We start from the raw sequence: 15,372 nt of genomic DNA, 5'->3' as shown, positions 1-15,372 counted from the left end.
CTCTTGGGGCGACCAAGTATTTTTGCTTTAACGGAAGTTCAGCATTTCCGATGTACCCAGCCATTTCTTCCAAAGTCGGGGTGAGTTCAAAATCAGAGAAATGGAAAACATTGTGCGCCGGGTCCCAGTAGGTAACCAAAGCTCTTATGATATCTCCCCGAGGCTGGATTTCCAACAAACCCACGAGACCTTTCAGATATTTCTTGACCTCACCTTGTCCTTCAGCACCTAGATCATTCCACCATAGCCGTAACTTGACAGGGATTTTGGTCATTATTGAAAAATGTTCATTTTGCATTGTGCTCATCCTGCACATTTATTAAGGCGTTTTTAACGAAAATAACTTGACTCAAAATATTTTACAAGGAGGCAAGTTTTCGAACACGGTCTTTCAGCACTTCGGGGACGAAGATTTTGAGGCTGTGTGGGTCAATTGGATGAAAATCCTAAAAAATGACCCGAAGGTGGTTATTTATACAAAGTCAGCCTTCCGGCGTCCCTTTCGGGAACATTCGGCTATTTATGACAAAGCAGCATCACCTGATTTATTCGTGACAGAATCAAAATTTTGACAAGTTTTTTTTTCTTTATTATTATTATTATTACTATTTGTTCATTTTTTTTAGTAAAAGGTGGGGTTGAACCCGATGGGGGTTGCCTACGTATCTCACATCCGGTGAGAATCAAACCGGCGTAGTTCGGTACATCATGAATAGAGAAAATCAATTAAACCCAGAAAACAAGAATATATTTTTTATTATTATTTTCTTTTGAAAAGAGATAAAGACTAAAGAAAATATTTATTATATATTTTTTTTAAGGAAATATTTGGACTATTAGTCTGAATTTAGAAAGGAGGTACTACGAAAGAAACAGCATTTTTTTTTTGAATTATGAATTTTCCGTTTTTTTCTTTTTGCTTTTAAATAAATACCCTTTTTTTGTTTTTGAAAGTGATAAAAAAAAAAGAAAATTTTTTTATATGTTTTTTTTAATAAATCAAACTAGAAGACAAAAAATTATTTTTTAGGAAAATTCCGGCGAGGTTTTGACACTACTTGGACATTGGTTTTATTTTTCCAAAATAAGTAAATTATCTCCCTACGCTGCTATTTTTCCACCTTTTTAGAAACCGGTCTGCATGCGGAACCGAAGCAAATAAATGCGCAAAACAAATAGGATGCAGCAGGATGGTCTTTTCATTTCAGGTTGCCTGTCCTAGACGGACCCAACCCCTGTGTTGAGCCCCCTAAGTCAAATGCAACATGATGCAAATAAACGTTCCTACTAGGGATCCGGCATGAAGTTTCGTTATACTAGGTTTATAACCTGGGCATTTGTTCTAAACTGTGTACCCGAGCGGACAACTCGAGTCGAGGAGAGGGCTACGTACCGGGGACCCGCGAGATCGTCCGGCTTTGTAACTTGTCCGACCTCTTTATTATTTTAGGTATCGACACTAACAGAATAGGGAGTCTCGACCAGCGAGCTTCTCCCCGGAGGTAAGAAGAGAAGGGTTTCGGCACCGTTTATATGTACAGTTCAGATAATATCAAAGCGGTAAAAGACAACATTTAGCACGTTGTGCAAAAACATGTAATAAAGATCAGATAATAAAGTCAAATATAACAATTATTCTAAGCTCGAATTCTTGAACCCTGAACCAGTGGTTCTGGGTTAAATATTTTCGCAGCAGAGTCGCTAGAGCTGTCACACCTCCTTTTGCGCGCCCCGCCCCGAAGGGTAAGATGCGCAAGGGGAGTTTTTCCAATTAAAATGACAATATTCGAAATGGGATTATTTATTTAATTCAGAGTCGCCACTTGGAAAAGGTTTGGCTTTTGGTGTCCCAAGTCACCGGTTTATCTTGAATCCCAAATCGAGGAAATTTTCGACTTTTCCAAATGAAGTCTGCGAACCAGAAATTCTAAGTAAGGAATTCTGTTGACCCGAGGGAAGGTGTTAGGCACCCTCGAATCCCGTGGTTCTAGCACGGTCGCTTAAATTGTTATAATGGCTAAATATCTGATTTAAATACATGTTATGACTTACGTGCTTTTATTAAGTTTAAACCGCTTTTATTATTATCATTTATTTTTATAGAATTGCAACGTCGTGAAAATGCATCTCGAACCACGTCACAATCAATGCACCCGTAGTTGTTAACACATTTCGACTCCGTTGAGATTTGAATTTGGGTCACATAAATGCGCACCCGAATTTAAGAATGTAATTTAATTAAGTCGCGCCTAAAGAGTCTAACGCGTTATTATCTTTGGGGAAGGCAGTGAAATTCTCTAGACAGTCCATCCCAAAACTTATGTATTTATTATGATCAATTGTTGAGAGCCCCGTGATGTGTGTCTTTATTTGACGAGACTCGTCCCATTACGATTTAAAAGGATATCCTAAAGCGACTACATTTCTATTACATTTGTCTCTAAAAATAAAAGAGAAAGATACCAAACTTACTTGTTTAAGCAACTAACATACTAAATCTCTACTATATTTGACGAATCCGAATTTTGTTTGATTACCTAATTGGTTGTTTATGAGGTGAGAATTACCTCATGCCTTGTTTTCAAGGAGTGAATAAGCTTTGTTAATTTGTTAAGGGAGATTGCAAGCAAACTACTAACGTACACTAAATTTACATTAAACGACCTTCCAGTTTGAATTTTAAAACTAGCTCATTTGGGCTTGATAAATGAAATCAACTGTTTATTAGGAAAACTACTATTAACTGAACTCAAAAAGTCGTTGCATTATTTCGAAACAGTAAATCTATATCGAAACCCATATCGAACCTATATAGGAACAAACAATCTAACAAGAGGGTTGGCATACATGGCCACCCTGTTAACGTAACACCACATGAGAATTAGCTTGGGGTACATTTACCTTGAAATCAAATGGAACCAAATATAACAGATTTGACAGTTCAGAGGTCTAGACAAAAATACATACAAATGCTTGCCATGATTCTATGTTGTACTGTCATAACTAAATCGAAACCTAATGGTTATACATATTGAAAAAACGTCTGATCTTTACAAACAATATTATCTGATATGCCAATCAGGATATGTATAATTCATACAGAGCAATTGCAGTTGGAACTAACTTAAACAAATACAGGCCAAACTACCATTCAACCTATTTTGAACACAAGTATTGTAAAGTAAACAGACGTTCATTTCTTTATTTCTGCTTCAAACTTCAAACTTTCAACAACACATGGTTTCAGAAGTTGTGTACCTAGCAGTGTTTACAATTGAAGAAGAAGGGAAATCAGCAGAGTAACAATGGTAACAAATGCAGCAGCAGTAACAGCAGGTAACAAATAGAACAAATCCCAGTGCAAGATGCAGTTAGAGCCGATGGAAAAATGGCAGAATGACAGCAATACTCAGTAGTATGGAATCAGAATTGAGGCAGAACAAGTCCAGAAATGAACTAATGCTACACACAACCAGTAACCTCAATCAGGACTCAGAAGAAATCAGTGTGGAACAGGCAAATCCAGACCAGTGAGAATCAAGACAACGATGGAAATGTAGTTCCTATTTTCTGTGTTATGCCTCTCTCAATGTGTATCTGTATGTCCTCTCTATTTCTCTCTTCTTTTTGAAATTTAGTGTCAACTTTCAGTCCCCCTTAAATCTGTCCCTTTTTTTTTTTCTAATCGAAATTCCTCCCTCTTATAGGCCTAACATCAGCCCTTTAACAGCCTGTTAGACCAATTAGAAAACCCCTCCCATGTGCTATTTTTCCCTTTTCAGTTTCAACTCAAACATTTAAGTATATCCCCTCCCATGATATTCCCTGACAAATATATATCTGGATGGGGCTTATTATTTCTAAATTAAAACAGGGCATGGACAGCAGGGGTGTGTTCTGACAACACCTGTTGCCAGCTTATTTTAATCCTAAAAGGCCCCTAAATGCACATGCTGTGTAGAAGTGCACATGACCACAATTCAGATTGCAAATGAACAAAACAAATCTTTTTGATTCAAATTAATCAACTATAAGTAGCTAAAGCTCAATTCCTAATTGATTCAAACAATGCTAAACAGAAGCAGGTCAATTTGTTATTGTTCAGACAGCTAAAACTAATTGACGACACATGTCGACTCGACTATACTAATCATAACATGTACAATCGAAACCATGATCAGATGTCTAACAGTATCGAACACATGACTCGAATCGTACTGACTAAGCAAAATTGTACTGGGGAATCAGTTAATCAGTCAAATTTGAGGTTCAATTGATTGCACAGCACATACACATATACACATTATCAGTGAAAATAGAAGAAGGACTCAATCAAACACAGAGGTTCAGGCAAGGTGGACAGGACACAGTTGGTAAAATTCAAAACACAAATTAAACAAGACATTTTGCCAACGGACAGACCTTTAATCAACACATGAACTGAATAAAGAAAAAGGAAAAACAAACTCACCTTAAACCTCCGAAAAATCAGGAAGCCTTAGGTCGGATTTGCACAGACCCTTCTTGGGGTTGAACGGACTTTAATCGAAGTGTTTCTCAAATGAGAAACACTTCGATTAAGGTCCATTAGACCCTAATCACTTGGCTCAAACAGACACGGACCAGGCTTGGGGTTTCTAGGGTTCATAGATGGTAGATTTGGGATTTGGGTTTCCATGGTTAGATTCGGACCAAACCAAACATGGTTTGGTCACGAGGGAGGTCCGGGGACTATCTGGTACGAAACTGGGGTGCATCGGTGTAAGTTGAGGTTCTGCTCGAATCTTTAAATGAAGATTCGAGCAACTAGGATCTGATTCGAGGGACAAGGATAACATATCTATGCTCAGGGTAATGAGGTGGTCCTATGGTGTCAAAGAGGGGGTCACCGACGTCCATGCCGCCGGCTTTCATGATGAAGGTGTACAGAGGCGGCTAGGGTTTGGGGGACTGTGGTGAGGACGATGGAAGGTAGGGGTATTTGGATAGGGGGTGGGGTACGAGTGGAAGCTTATATATGGAGTGGGTGAATGGATCCTGGCCGTCGGATAAGACACGATGAAGGGCCAGGATCCTTCAGATAACGGGAAACAGTGTCGTTTTAGACTAAAGGTGGTTGGGTCGGTCCGGGTGGAATGGGTCGGGTTTGTTCATGGGTTATGGGGAAGTGATCTTGGCGTTGATCATTCTGCGATCAACGGCCCAGATCAATCACGACCCAAACGACGCCGTTTGAGATAGTTAGGGGCTGAACTGGACTGGACCGGGTAATTTTGGTTTGGGCTTGTCTTATTGGACTGGCCCAATCCGAAATCCCTTTTCTTTTCAATCCCTTAATTAAAATTAAACAACCCTAATAAAACCTTAAACAAGCAATTAATCACACAATAAAATATATCACTTTATATTTACACGCGACACATATATTTTGCTTTTTTTTGATGAAAAATACAAAAAGAAAAAGGGAAGATCACAAATAATACCGAAAATGCCACATAAAAATCCGAAAAATTGTGCAGCAAGACCAAACCATTATTATTTTGTTTCTTTTGGAGTGATTGTCGCGTAAAACAAAAATCACGTGCTCACAATGTTTATAGTGTTTCCCCTCGATCTAATGAACCTAACGCGACACGAATTCGAAGTAGTCATGACCTCAAAGCGAATACCGAAATCCGGATGGGAAACAAAAATATCCATATTTAGCCAATATATAGTGAAACTTGGTATATGGAGTACTACCAACCATAGGCGGCTCAAGGGTAAGGCAGCACAAGCAATGAATTAGGACCCCAAATTTTGGGCCCCCACTTCCCTTGATAGTAATAATGTTAAAAAGTAAATAACTTAATACAAAAAATTGAGTATCTTAATGTTAAAAAAGTAAATAACTTAATACAAAAAGGAAAAGAAAATTTTAATTTGTGACTAGCGCTGATAGTTGAGATTTTAATAATTTAAAGAGTATAAAGATATCTTTGATTTTTTTATTTAGTGGGTAAAATTTGATTTTTTATTTAAAGGGTATAAAGATATCTTTTATTTTTGACAAGAGTGGGTTGCTTTAGTGGTGAGCACCCTCCACTTCCAACCAATAGGCTGTGAGTTCGAGTTACCCCAAGAGTAAGGTGGGGAGTTCTTGGCGGGTGGGAGCCGACATTAAAGGAAATATTACAAGTAGAAGATAATACTCTGATCCGTATACTCAATAAGATAAAACAGTATTCCTATAACAATATTGCATTAGGATCAATAATGTATTAGGAGAATCTAAATGGATCGGATTAGCTATATTATCATTTAAAAAAGTTAAAAATTTAGATTTCAAACAAAAATATACAAATTTATTTTGTTAACAAATTAGGCCCTCGTCAAGATTTTGCTCTGGCCACCAACAATGTTGGGCTGCTTACCAAGTATAAACTTTGATCGGTCGTAGTAGTAGCTAGTATCTTTTGATTTACAGAGAATAGCTTCTTTTGTTGCTGAAAGGCACTTTTCCTATAGTGCTAGAGTAGCAATTTCGCCAACACTTTGATGTTCTACTTGCTAGGATTAAGATATCAAGAGTAGTTTTCATAGCTGTTCTGTTTAAGAAAAATACTATTGCATCTTTCTTTTTCATTTCCTTAAGGCCAAAAACTTCTTACTACTTCAAGATGGCGAAAAGCCAAATTAAGATAACCCCTTTTCTAACAGTCGCATCTACACAGCTCATTGGTATTTGATAAAGTTTCAATGTGGAATTACAAGAAGCCAAAGACAATAATAGAGAAACAGATAAGAGTTGTTCAAATATCAAGATTCAGAAAATTAAAAAGCGAAAATACAACTGAGTCACTGGGATCACAAAGCATATTTACAACGATATATTATATCTAGTCTAGGGAAAAGGGGGGGAAGAATAGCAAAAAGGAGACAAGAGCATAACTATATATGAAAAATACATAATCTAATATTTAAGGTGCAGCAAAAGCATCATCAACCCATCTAATCATCTGAGAATTAGTGACCTTATTTTCATTCTTGGAAGAAGTTTTAAAAGGTAACCCAAGAAAAGATTGAGTAGCTGATTTGAATTTGTTCACTTGTTTCCTATGACGTATTCGCCTCAGAACTACATCTTTGTTCAATGATCCTGTGGAGTGAGGTGGTTTTAAACAAATATGGCTAGTTACACCTCTTGAACTTTGGTTATTATCTTCCTCTTCCTCTTGGATCTCTACTTGAAAACCATCTTCATCTGTTTGTGCGAAATACCTTTTTGGGACTATTGAATTAGCCATTATGTGGGCTGCTACTAGAAGCTATCGATAGATGGTAAAGTGAATGAAAAGCTGAATGCTAGATTTGATGTTTTATTCAGAATGAATGCCTTTTTATAGGAAAGAAGTAGTGAGTAAATAATACTCCTAGTGTTATTATATTACTCCATATGCCTGCAGACTGTGAAAGTCGGTGGTTTAGATTCCTTTTATGCTGGTCGTTTTGAAGTCATTTTGTTTTTTCATTTAGTAGTGGATTTTTTGGAGCCTAGGAAAGGGCCTATGAACTTTCACAGTTTATGGATTATGGTCCATGGAAAAATTGCAGTATTCTAACAAGTAATACTCTAAGAGGCCTTTTGGACTAGGGAAAATGACACACTTATCTATAAAAATAAAATAACCAAAAAAATATTTCAACTACCCTATGATACTAATATGACATATAATTATACCAATAGGGTATACAGTTCTACTAAATAATTTCAGGCAACTATATATGACTATACTACTATTACATAATACACATGCATAAAGAGAAAAATAAAAAAATAGTGTACCACATATTAATATAAGAAAGTATTTCAAGATATTGTCGTAATGAGCATATTTCACTTCAAAAACTATGTAACTTCCCGCAATTCACATAAAAAATAATATGCAAATATACTCAAAAATATGTCTTTTTCATCATTTATCATTGATATAACAATTAGTCTTTGGTATATCAAACGTGAAAAGAGCAAGGCTGGTGACATCAAGGACCTCCAAAGGAAGAATTCATATAAGTATGGCTGTCGAAAAACGTGTGAATCTGATTACTAGGTGGGAGTCCAAAAAGAAGCACATTAGGATTGGGGTGTTTAAAATTTAAAATCAGGAAGGAAAAGTCATCCGAATTGATGAAAAAACGTCTATAGCTGTCGTTTGTAGCGACTTAGAGAGTGTAGGCCGGATAATTATTTTGAACAAAATGGGTAGAATTTGAAATAATTTTCAAATGAGTACAATACGGGTAATTAGTTTGATTCTCATAGGTATATCATCGCATAAGTTTCCCTAGAAAATGACTGACGTACTAGGCAATGGCTATTAGAGTGTCATTGCCAACTAGTAAATGATATATTTATAGGCATGGAGTCGAACGCAAATTATGTTGCTCGGACTGTTAAAAGATATTGTTGCATAAAAAAATACAGTACTTTTAGAGGTTCCATCACCGGGATAAAAATTCGAGACTATCCTCTTTAATGGCTATTTGTGAACTTCAGCCGTTGGAGTTGCTTGTGATGGCCCAATTTATTTAAGCAGTACTGAAGGTCCAAATACAATTGGCAGTGATTCTGCTGGTAAAAGCATCGAACGGGTTGGGCTCTCTGCCTTCTGATTTTAGTTCTGGGCCTCCTCTGAAGGTCCAAATACAGTGAACCTGGATCCCGTATGAGAAGTATAGGCTTCTAATGTGAAGCTCTATGGGCCCTTAGGCTCTCCACCTCAATAACTAACTTTTGGTGTGTAATTACTTGAGATTTACTATATCAAAAATATTAAGTAGAGTCAGACCTCACAAGTTTTATGTGTACAGTTATACAGCATAGGGGTGCTCATAAAAAACCAAAAAATAATTTTTTTTGTTTGATTTGGTTTTGGTTTGAAGCAAGGAATAACCCAAAAAAATAGAACCAAATCTACTATATTAATATCTATTTAAAACTTATTATTGCACATATTTATAAAATATTTTAAAATTTTATGGCACATATGAATCGTTCGTACTCTTGGTTCGTAGCTAGTTCTTTGACATCATAGTAGTTTAGTTCCTGGTCTTTATATTCTACTTTGATTGATAGTTTTATTTTGGTAAGTCCAAGAGTTTATTCATGTTAAAAATAACTTGTAATTGAATCATTAAGTTATCATAACTATTTAATTCAATATCATCAATATATCTTGATAAATGATAGATTTTTTCAAAATATAATGAGTTTGGTAGTGTTTGAATGTAATCATCAAAATATGTGTTTAGCAGTATATGGTTCATATTTAACAAAAAAATTTAAAAAGGACAAAATCGAATCGATTAAAAACTAACTATGTTGGGTTTTTGGTTTCAATATTTAAAAATTAATTTAATTAATTTTTTTTTTAAAAAAAATTGATCCAAACCGAACCATGAACAACCCAAGTAAGTACTAAGTCGATTTGGAAGATAATAGTTAACTATATGTTTGTTGACAATGTAGACGTACAAACTTTACCGCTAAAAAATCATTATTAAGGTTTCTTTAAGACCTTCTACTCTAGGTCCATACAGATTTTAAAGTTGTTACTCCTCCGGTCCACAATAAGTTGTCAATTTGCTTTTGTTTTGGTCCAAAATAAGTGTCCATTTATATAATCAAGAAAAAATTAAATTTATTTTTCTAAAATTACGCTTATGTACGTATCCCTAAAAAGTCTTCACCTTACATTAATTATGCTGCAACATTTAATTAAGGGTAGTTTAGTCACACTAACTATTTTTGTCTAGAATTTAGTATTTCTTAATGGGTGTGGCCAAAGCAAATTGGTCACTTATTCTGAACCGGAGGGAGTATTTGTTAATGTACCCCTAAAAAGAATTAAAAAATTCCAACATTACGTCAATGATGATGATTTTCTCGATTAAATGACTTGGAGAAGTTCATGAACCAAAGCCATATCAGAAAATGAATAAGAATTTTACGATTGGTCAAAAATATCCTCTAGAAAATTCATTTTTAGAGTATTTCCCTTATGATATTTCACTAGCTATAAGTTCTATTTTCAATCAACTTTCAATGTGAGATTGTGTACCTTATCTTTTGTCATGCTTAAATCATTAACTTTCAACAAAAAATATTAACTTTTTGTTAATTAAAAAAAAAAAGCAACTGAAAATTTCAACGATCAAGAAAAAACGAGGATGATCTTGAGAGATATCTTTGAACATCTTTAAAATCTCAACCACCAGAATGTTTAGTTTGTTTTAGAAGAATAATGATTTTGTCTTTTCTTTCTTTTTTTTTTTCTTCTTGAAAATGTTATTACTAGAAACTCGTGCTTGCTACATACTATTCCTTCCTATAGTAAGAACAACCTTATCTTAAAAGACTGAAGATTTTTATGTCGTTGCTATCACCCCGAACACTTATTTTATAAAATCTTAACTGCCAAAATAATAGGCAACTTTACCCAAATTGTACACTTTCTATTTCTCTACGCAAGCAAAAGTAAGAATTAATATTTTCTCTTGCCATTTCTGCTATCCCTGTATCTTTTCAAAGTTGAAGCTTAGCTGATAATGTTTAGCACACGAAGGAAATTAAATCATTATAAAAGAATAAAGTAAAAACACTCCTCTTTGTCTTTCACATTTCATGTTTATATACTCGATTACTCGTCCATCTCTCTTCTTATTATGATGAATTCAGTGACTATATTCGAGTGATATATACGATTAATTAATGAAACGATCTAATACAACTACGAGATTATCTGTGTACTAACAGTGTGGTGAATTTTTACATTTTAAAGTTTGGTTGACTTACAACAACATATATTTCTTCATAGCAATGTTGATATGATAAAATAAATAATAAAGTAATGACATGCTATTTCTAGCTAAATTACAGTAATAGAATAACTTTTTTTTTAAATATTTGTAAGTGTATATAACTTAAACTCTATGACTATACATTTTTTTTCACTTTTAGCCCACGCCAGAAATTATTTATATTCTGTAGCCAAAAAAGTGTATAAAATTTGTATAATTTTTGTATATAACATACAAAATGTATATGTATACAAAATTTTCGGCTATTATTTTGAAAGCGGCTATACAGTGTCATTTTTTTTGTTTGGGTCACATTGGCCCCTGTCTACCATATTTGCCTCAGGTAAGGCCGATTAAAGGAGGATTTACTTCCTAATAGGCTCTACACATTCTTGAGATCTTATTCCATGTCTTCTTTTTTCTACTTCCACTGCCAAATAGAAGAAAGCTTCACTTCTTTGTGATCCTGAATCACACTATCGTTGGTCTTATATTCAATTGAAAAGGAATGAACAAAAAATGTACTCGCTTCCCTGTATCTGTTGACATCAGATCTTTCAATCAGGCTCCAAGAAATTTTTTTATCCCCACATGTGGTATGGAGTGTTTTGTACTGAAAAAGCATTAACTTATGGGTACTAGAGTAGAGTAGGAATGGAGCTTTATAATAAGCTGCCCAACCTTCTCTCATATATATTTTGATTTTGATGCACCAAAACTAATTTGCTTTTAAACATAAACCTAAATGTAATTTTTAAATTTGAATAATTTTGTCCCTAACCAAGTACAAAATTGGAACAATATGGCCTACTATGCCATGCGTTACAGTACACTTGATTATGTAGAAACTTAGTTATTTTGGAGAAGAGAATGTGCTTGTGTTCTGTGTATTACAGTGACTACATTAAGCGTATATTTATACGCATAAACAGATGTCTGCCTAGATGTTCTACTCTTCCTAGGATACATTGAGTTCTACTCTACCTCAAATACAATAAGATCTTGTATAAAGATCTTGTATCTTTATCAATATCAATTAATAACTAACTGGATAGGAACATATATTTCTAACTCTTACCCATATCTTAAACACTTCCCCTCAAGCTAGTGAGGGGTGTTTTCACTACTCCTAGCTTGCCTCGAAAAGCAGTGTATTGATCCTTTGGAAGGGCCTTTGTATGGATATTAGCAAGCTGATCTTCGGATCGCACAACCTGAGTAACATGTTTCCCTTGTGCCACATTTTCTCTCACAAAATGATAATCAAGTTCTACATGCTTAGTCCTAGCATGCATGACAGGATTTGTAGTCATGTAAAGAGCATTGAGATTGTCACAGAATAGTGTTGGAGGTATTTTCAAGTATATGCCAATATAATGTAGGATATAAGTGATCCATGTTAACTCAACTGTAGTGGAAGCTATGCTCTATATTCAGCTTCTGCAGTAGACCTAGCTATTGTATGTTGCTTTCTTGAAAACCATGAAATGCAGTTTGCTCCTAGGTAGATAGTGTAGCTTGTAGTTGATCTCATTGTTAAGGAACAACCAACCCAATCTGCATCGGAACAATCATATAATTTGGGAGATGATTGTTGTACAAATCTCAAACCATAGTCCAATGTACCCTTGATATATCTAAGTATCATTTTTACTCCATGTAAATGTACTTCATTGTGCTTCTGCATAAATTGACTAGCCAGATTTATTGCATTTGTTATATCTGGTCTAGTAAGTGTAAGATACTGCATACTACCAACAATGCTTATGTAGAGTGATAGATCAACTTGATTCCTAACTGCTTCCTGCAGTCCATGTTTTTGAGCTAAGGGTGTCTTCATTTCCCTGACATATAACATATCAGTTTTCTTCAACAAGTCAGTTGCATACTTGCTTTGGTTTAGATAAATACCACATGTGAAGTATGTAACTTCAATGCCTAAGAAAAAAATTCAAGGAACCAAGATCCTTTATAGCAAACTCTCTTCCAAGCTGCTGAATTATATTAGATATAAGCTTAGAGTTATTTCCTGTTACAATGATATCATCTACATAAAGAAGTAGAAGTATTATCCCCTTCTTGCAGTGTAGAATAAATAGAGAAGAATCTGCTCGATTGCACTTAAAACCAAAGTGAAGAAGATACAGACTAAACTTCTCAAACCAGGCTCTAAGTGCATGTTTCAATCTGTATAATGCTTTCTTTAATAGGCACACATGATCTGGATATTTGGGATCAATGAATCTTGGAGATTGGGAGATATAAACTTCCCCTTGTAAGGAGCCACGAAGAAATGCATTCTTTACATCTAGTTGTCTTATAGGCCAACATAGTGACACGACAATTGACAAAATAACTCTTATTGTGGTGGCTTTAATAACTGGACTAAAAGTTTCCTCAAAATCTACTCCTTCAAGTTGAGAATACCCCTTTGCATCTAGTCTACCTTTATATCTTTCTATATCTTCATCTGGTTTTATATTTCTTCTAAACACCCATTTAGAGCCTACTACATTCATACCTACATTCTTGGGAACAAGTGTCCAGGTTTTATTTCTATTAAGTGCATCTAATTCTTCTTACATTGCTGCTCTCCAATAAGGGATAGACAGTGCTTCATTTACTAATTTTGGTTCCACAACACCTCCTTCTGCTGCAGCTAATGAGATATGGGAAGTTGGCAATGTTCTTGTTTGTATCTGGTTACCATAAAATGACCTTTCTCTTCCTTTGATTGATCCTGCTGGGGAATTGTAGCATTCTTAGTTGATTGATTCTCAAAGAAATGTGAGAGATCCACCTCAAGTTGAATGCCTTGTTGAGCTTCCACAAAAAACATCCTAAGTTCTTCCTTGGGACCAGAACTGGTTTCAGCATCACCAACTTGTTCTTTTATAGAAATAACATCACAATCTTCATTTGAAAAAGCATCACGTTCTTGTTCTTGAACATCACCATGCTCATCATTTTCATTATCTTGAGTCTGAACGATATCTACATATTCAAGATCTATATCTACAATTGAAGGTGAAGAATGTGTTGCCTGATTATCGAATAGCACTTCCCCTGAAGGCTGAGATGGTGTCACTGCAATATCTAAATTTGGAGAAACATCAGAGTTAGAAGCCTTAGAGAAAAACTCAAAATATGTTGTCAGATGACTGGAATCAGCTGTGCTACCTCCTTGTTTGTCCATCTGAGCATAGGGTAGTGTTTGTTCATCAAAGATAACATGCTTGGACACATAAACTCTCCTGCTAGCTGGATGATAACACCTATAGCCCTTGTGAAGACTATTATAACCAATGAACACACAAGGATATGTCTTGGGTGAAAACTTATTTTTGCCTTTCAAATATAGAAAGCATCTACAACCAAATACCTTCAAACTATTATTGTTTGGAAGTTCATCAAATAATTTGAAGAATGGTGTCTGCATTTTGAGCACAGAGGATGGCAATTTGTTTATCAGATAGACTATAGTTAAAAAGGCTTCAACCCAAAGAAATAGAGGTAATTTGGCATGAAATGGCATTGTCAAACCAGTCTCTACTACGTGTCCGTGCTTTCTTTCTGCAATGTCATTTTGTTCAGGTGTATTTGGACATAAAATGCGCTTCACAATACCACAATTGTCCAAATGTTTAATGAAATCAGTTTTACAAAATTCTCCTCTACCATCACACTGGAAAATCTTTATGTTCCTTGAGAATTGGTTTTCTGCCATTTTTTGGAACTTAAGAAATATTTCAAAAAATTCAGACTTGGTTCTCAAGGGATAAATCCAGGTATACTTGGTATTATCATCAACAAAAATAACATAATACTTCATATGTTTGGATGATTCATTAGGAGCAGGACCCCATAAGTCACAATAAATTTTCAATAAAGGTTCTTTCTCAATCTTATTTCTTGAATCAAATGACAATTTACAGCTTTTTCCTAGTTGACAGCTAACACATACAATAGGATTCTTATTCCAACTATTAACATTAATGCACTTATAGTTATTTAAAACTTTCACTGATCTAAGGTTTGGAAGTCCAAGTCTTGTGTGCAAGATACAATCTAAATCCTTTCAACTTTGTATTGCTGCCAAAGCCTACAAATTGTTGTCCTCAAATGCATACAGTTCATTCTTTTTAGATCCCTTGGCCAGCAACATCCTTATTTTCTTATCATTTACAACAAAATCAGAATCAGAAAACTCAATTGTCTAGGCATTGTCCTTTGTTAGCTTACTAACTGAGATAAGATTCTTCTTAAGTTAAGGTACTACAAGCATTTCATTTATTTTTAATCCAGATATTTTTGTACTTCCAACATGTGTTATACCAAGTTCTGAGCCATTTCCTACTACAATTCTGTCCTTTCCTTTATAACTTTTGAATTTTGACAGATTACATGTGGAGTTTGTCATCTGAGTGGTTACACCTAGATCAACATACATGTTCTCATCTCGATCTTTCTCAATTTGCAGGTTCATTGTTGCAAGGGCTTGAGGAAGGTCTTCTGCTGCATGACAAGAGAAAT

At 35.0% G+C, this 15,372-nt stretch overlaps 1 protein-coding gene across 1 annotated transcript; it reads right to left on the bottom strand.

Annotated features, from left to right (window-relative positions):
* Window positions 1-12,259: 12,259 nt before the first annotated feature.
* LOC138890460 (uncharacterized mitochondrial protein AtMg00810-like) lies at window positions 12,260-12,679 on the bottom strand. The gene has a single exon (XM_070173847.1). It carries the CDS (start codon window positions 12,677-12,679, stop codon window positions 12,260-12,262), a length of 420 nt encoding a protein of 139 aa, XP_070029948.1.
* Between the last annotated feature and the right edge of the window lie 2,693 nt (window positions 12,680-15,372).

Source organism: Nicotiana sylvestris, chromosome 4, assembly GCF_000393655.2.
Source record: "Nicotiana sylvestris chromosome 4, ASM39365v2, whole genome shotgun sequence".
In the NCBI taxonomy this organism is placed as follows: Eukaryota; Viridiplantae; Streptophyta; class Magnoliopsida; order Solanales; family Solanaceae; genus Nicotiana; species Nicotiana sylvestris.
The sequence above is the reverse complement of the archived record's forward strand: the minus strand, read 5'-3'. Positions and strand labels throughout refer to the sequence as shown.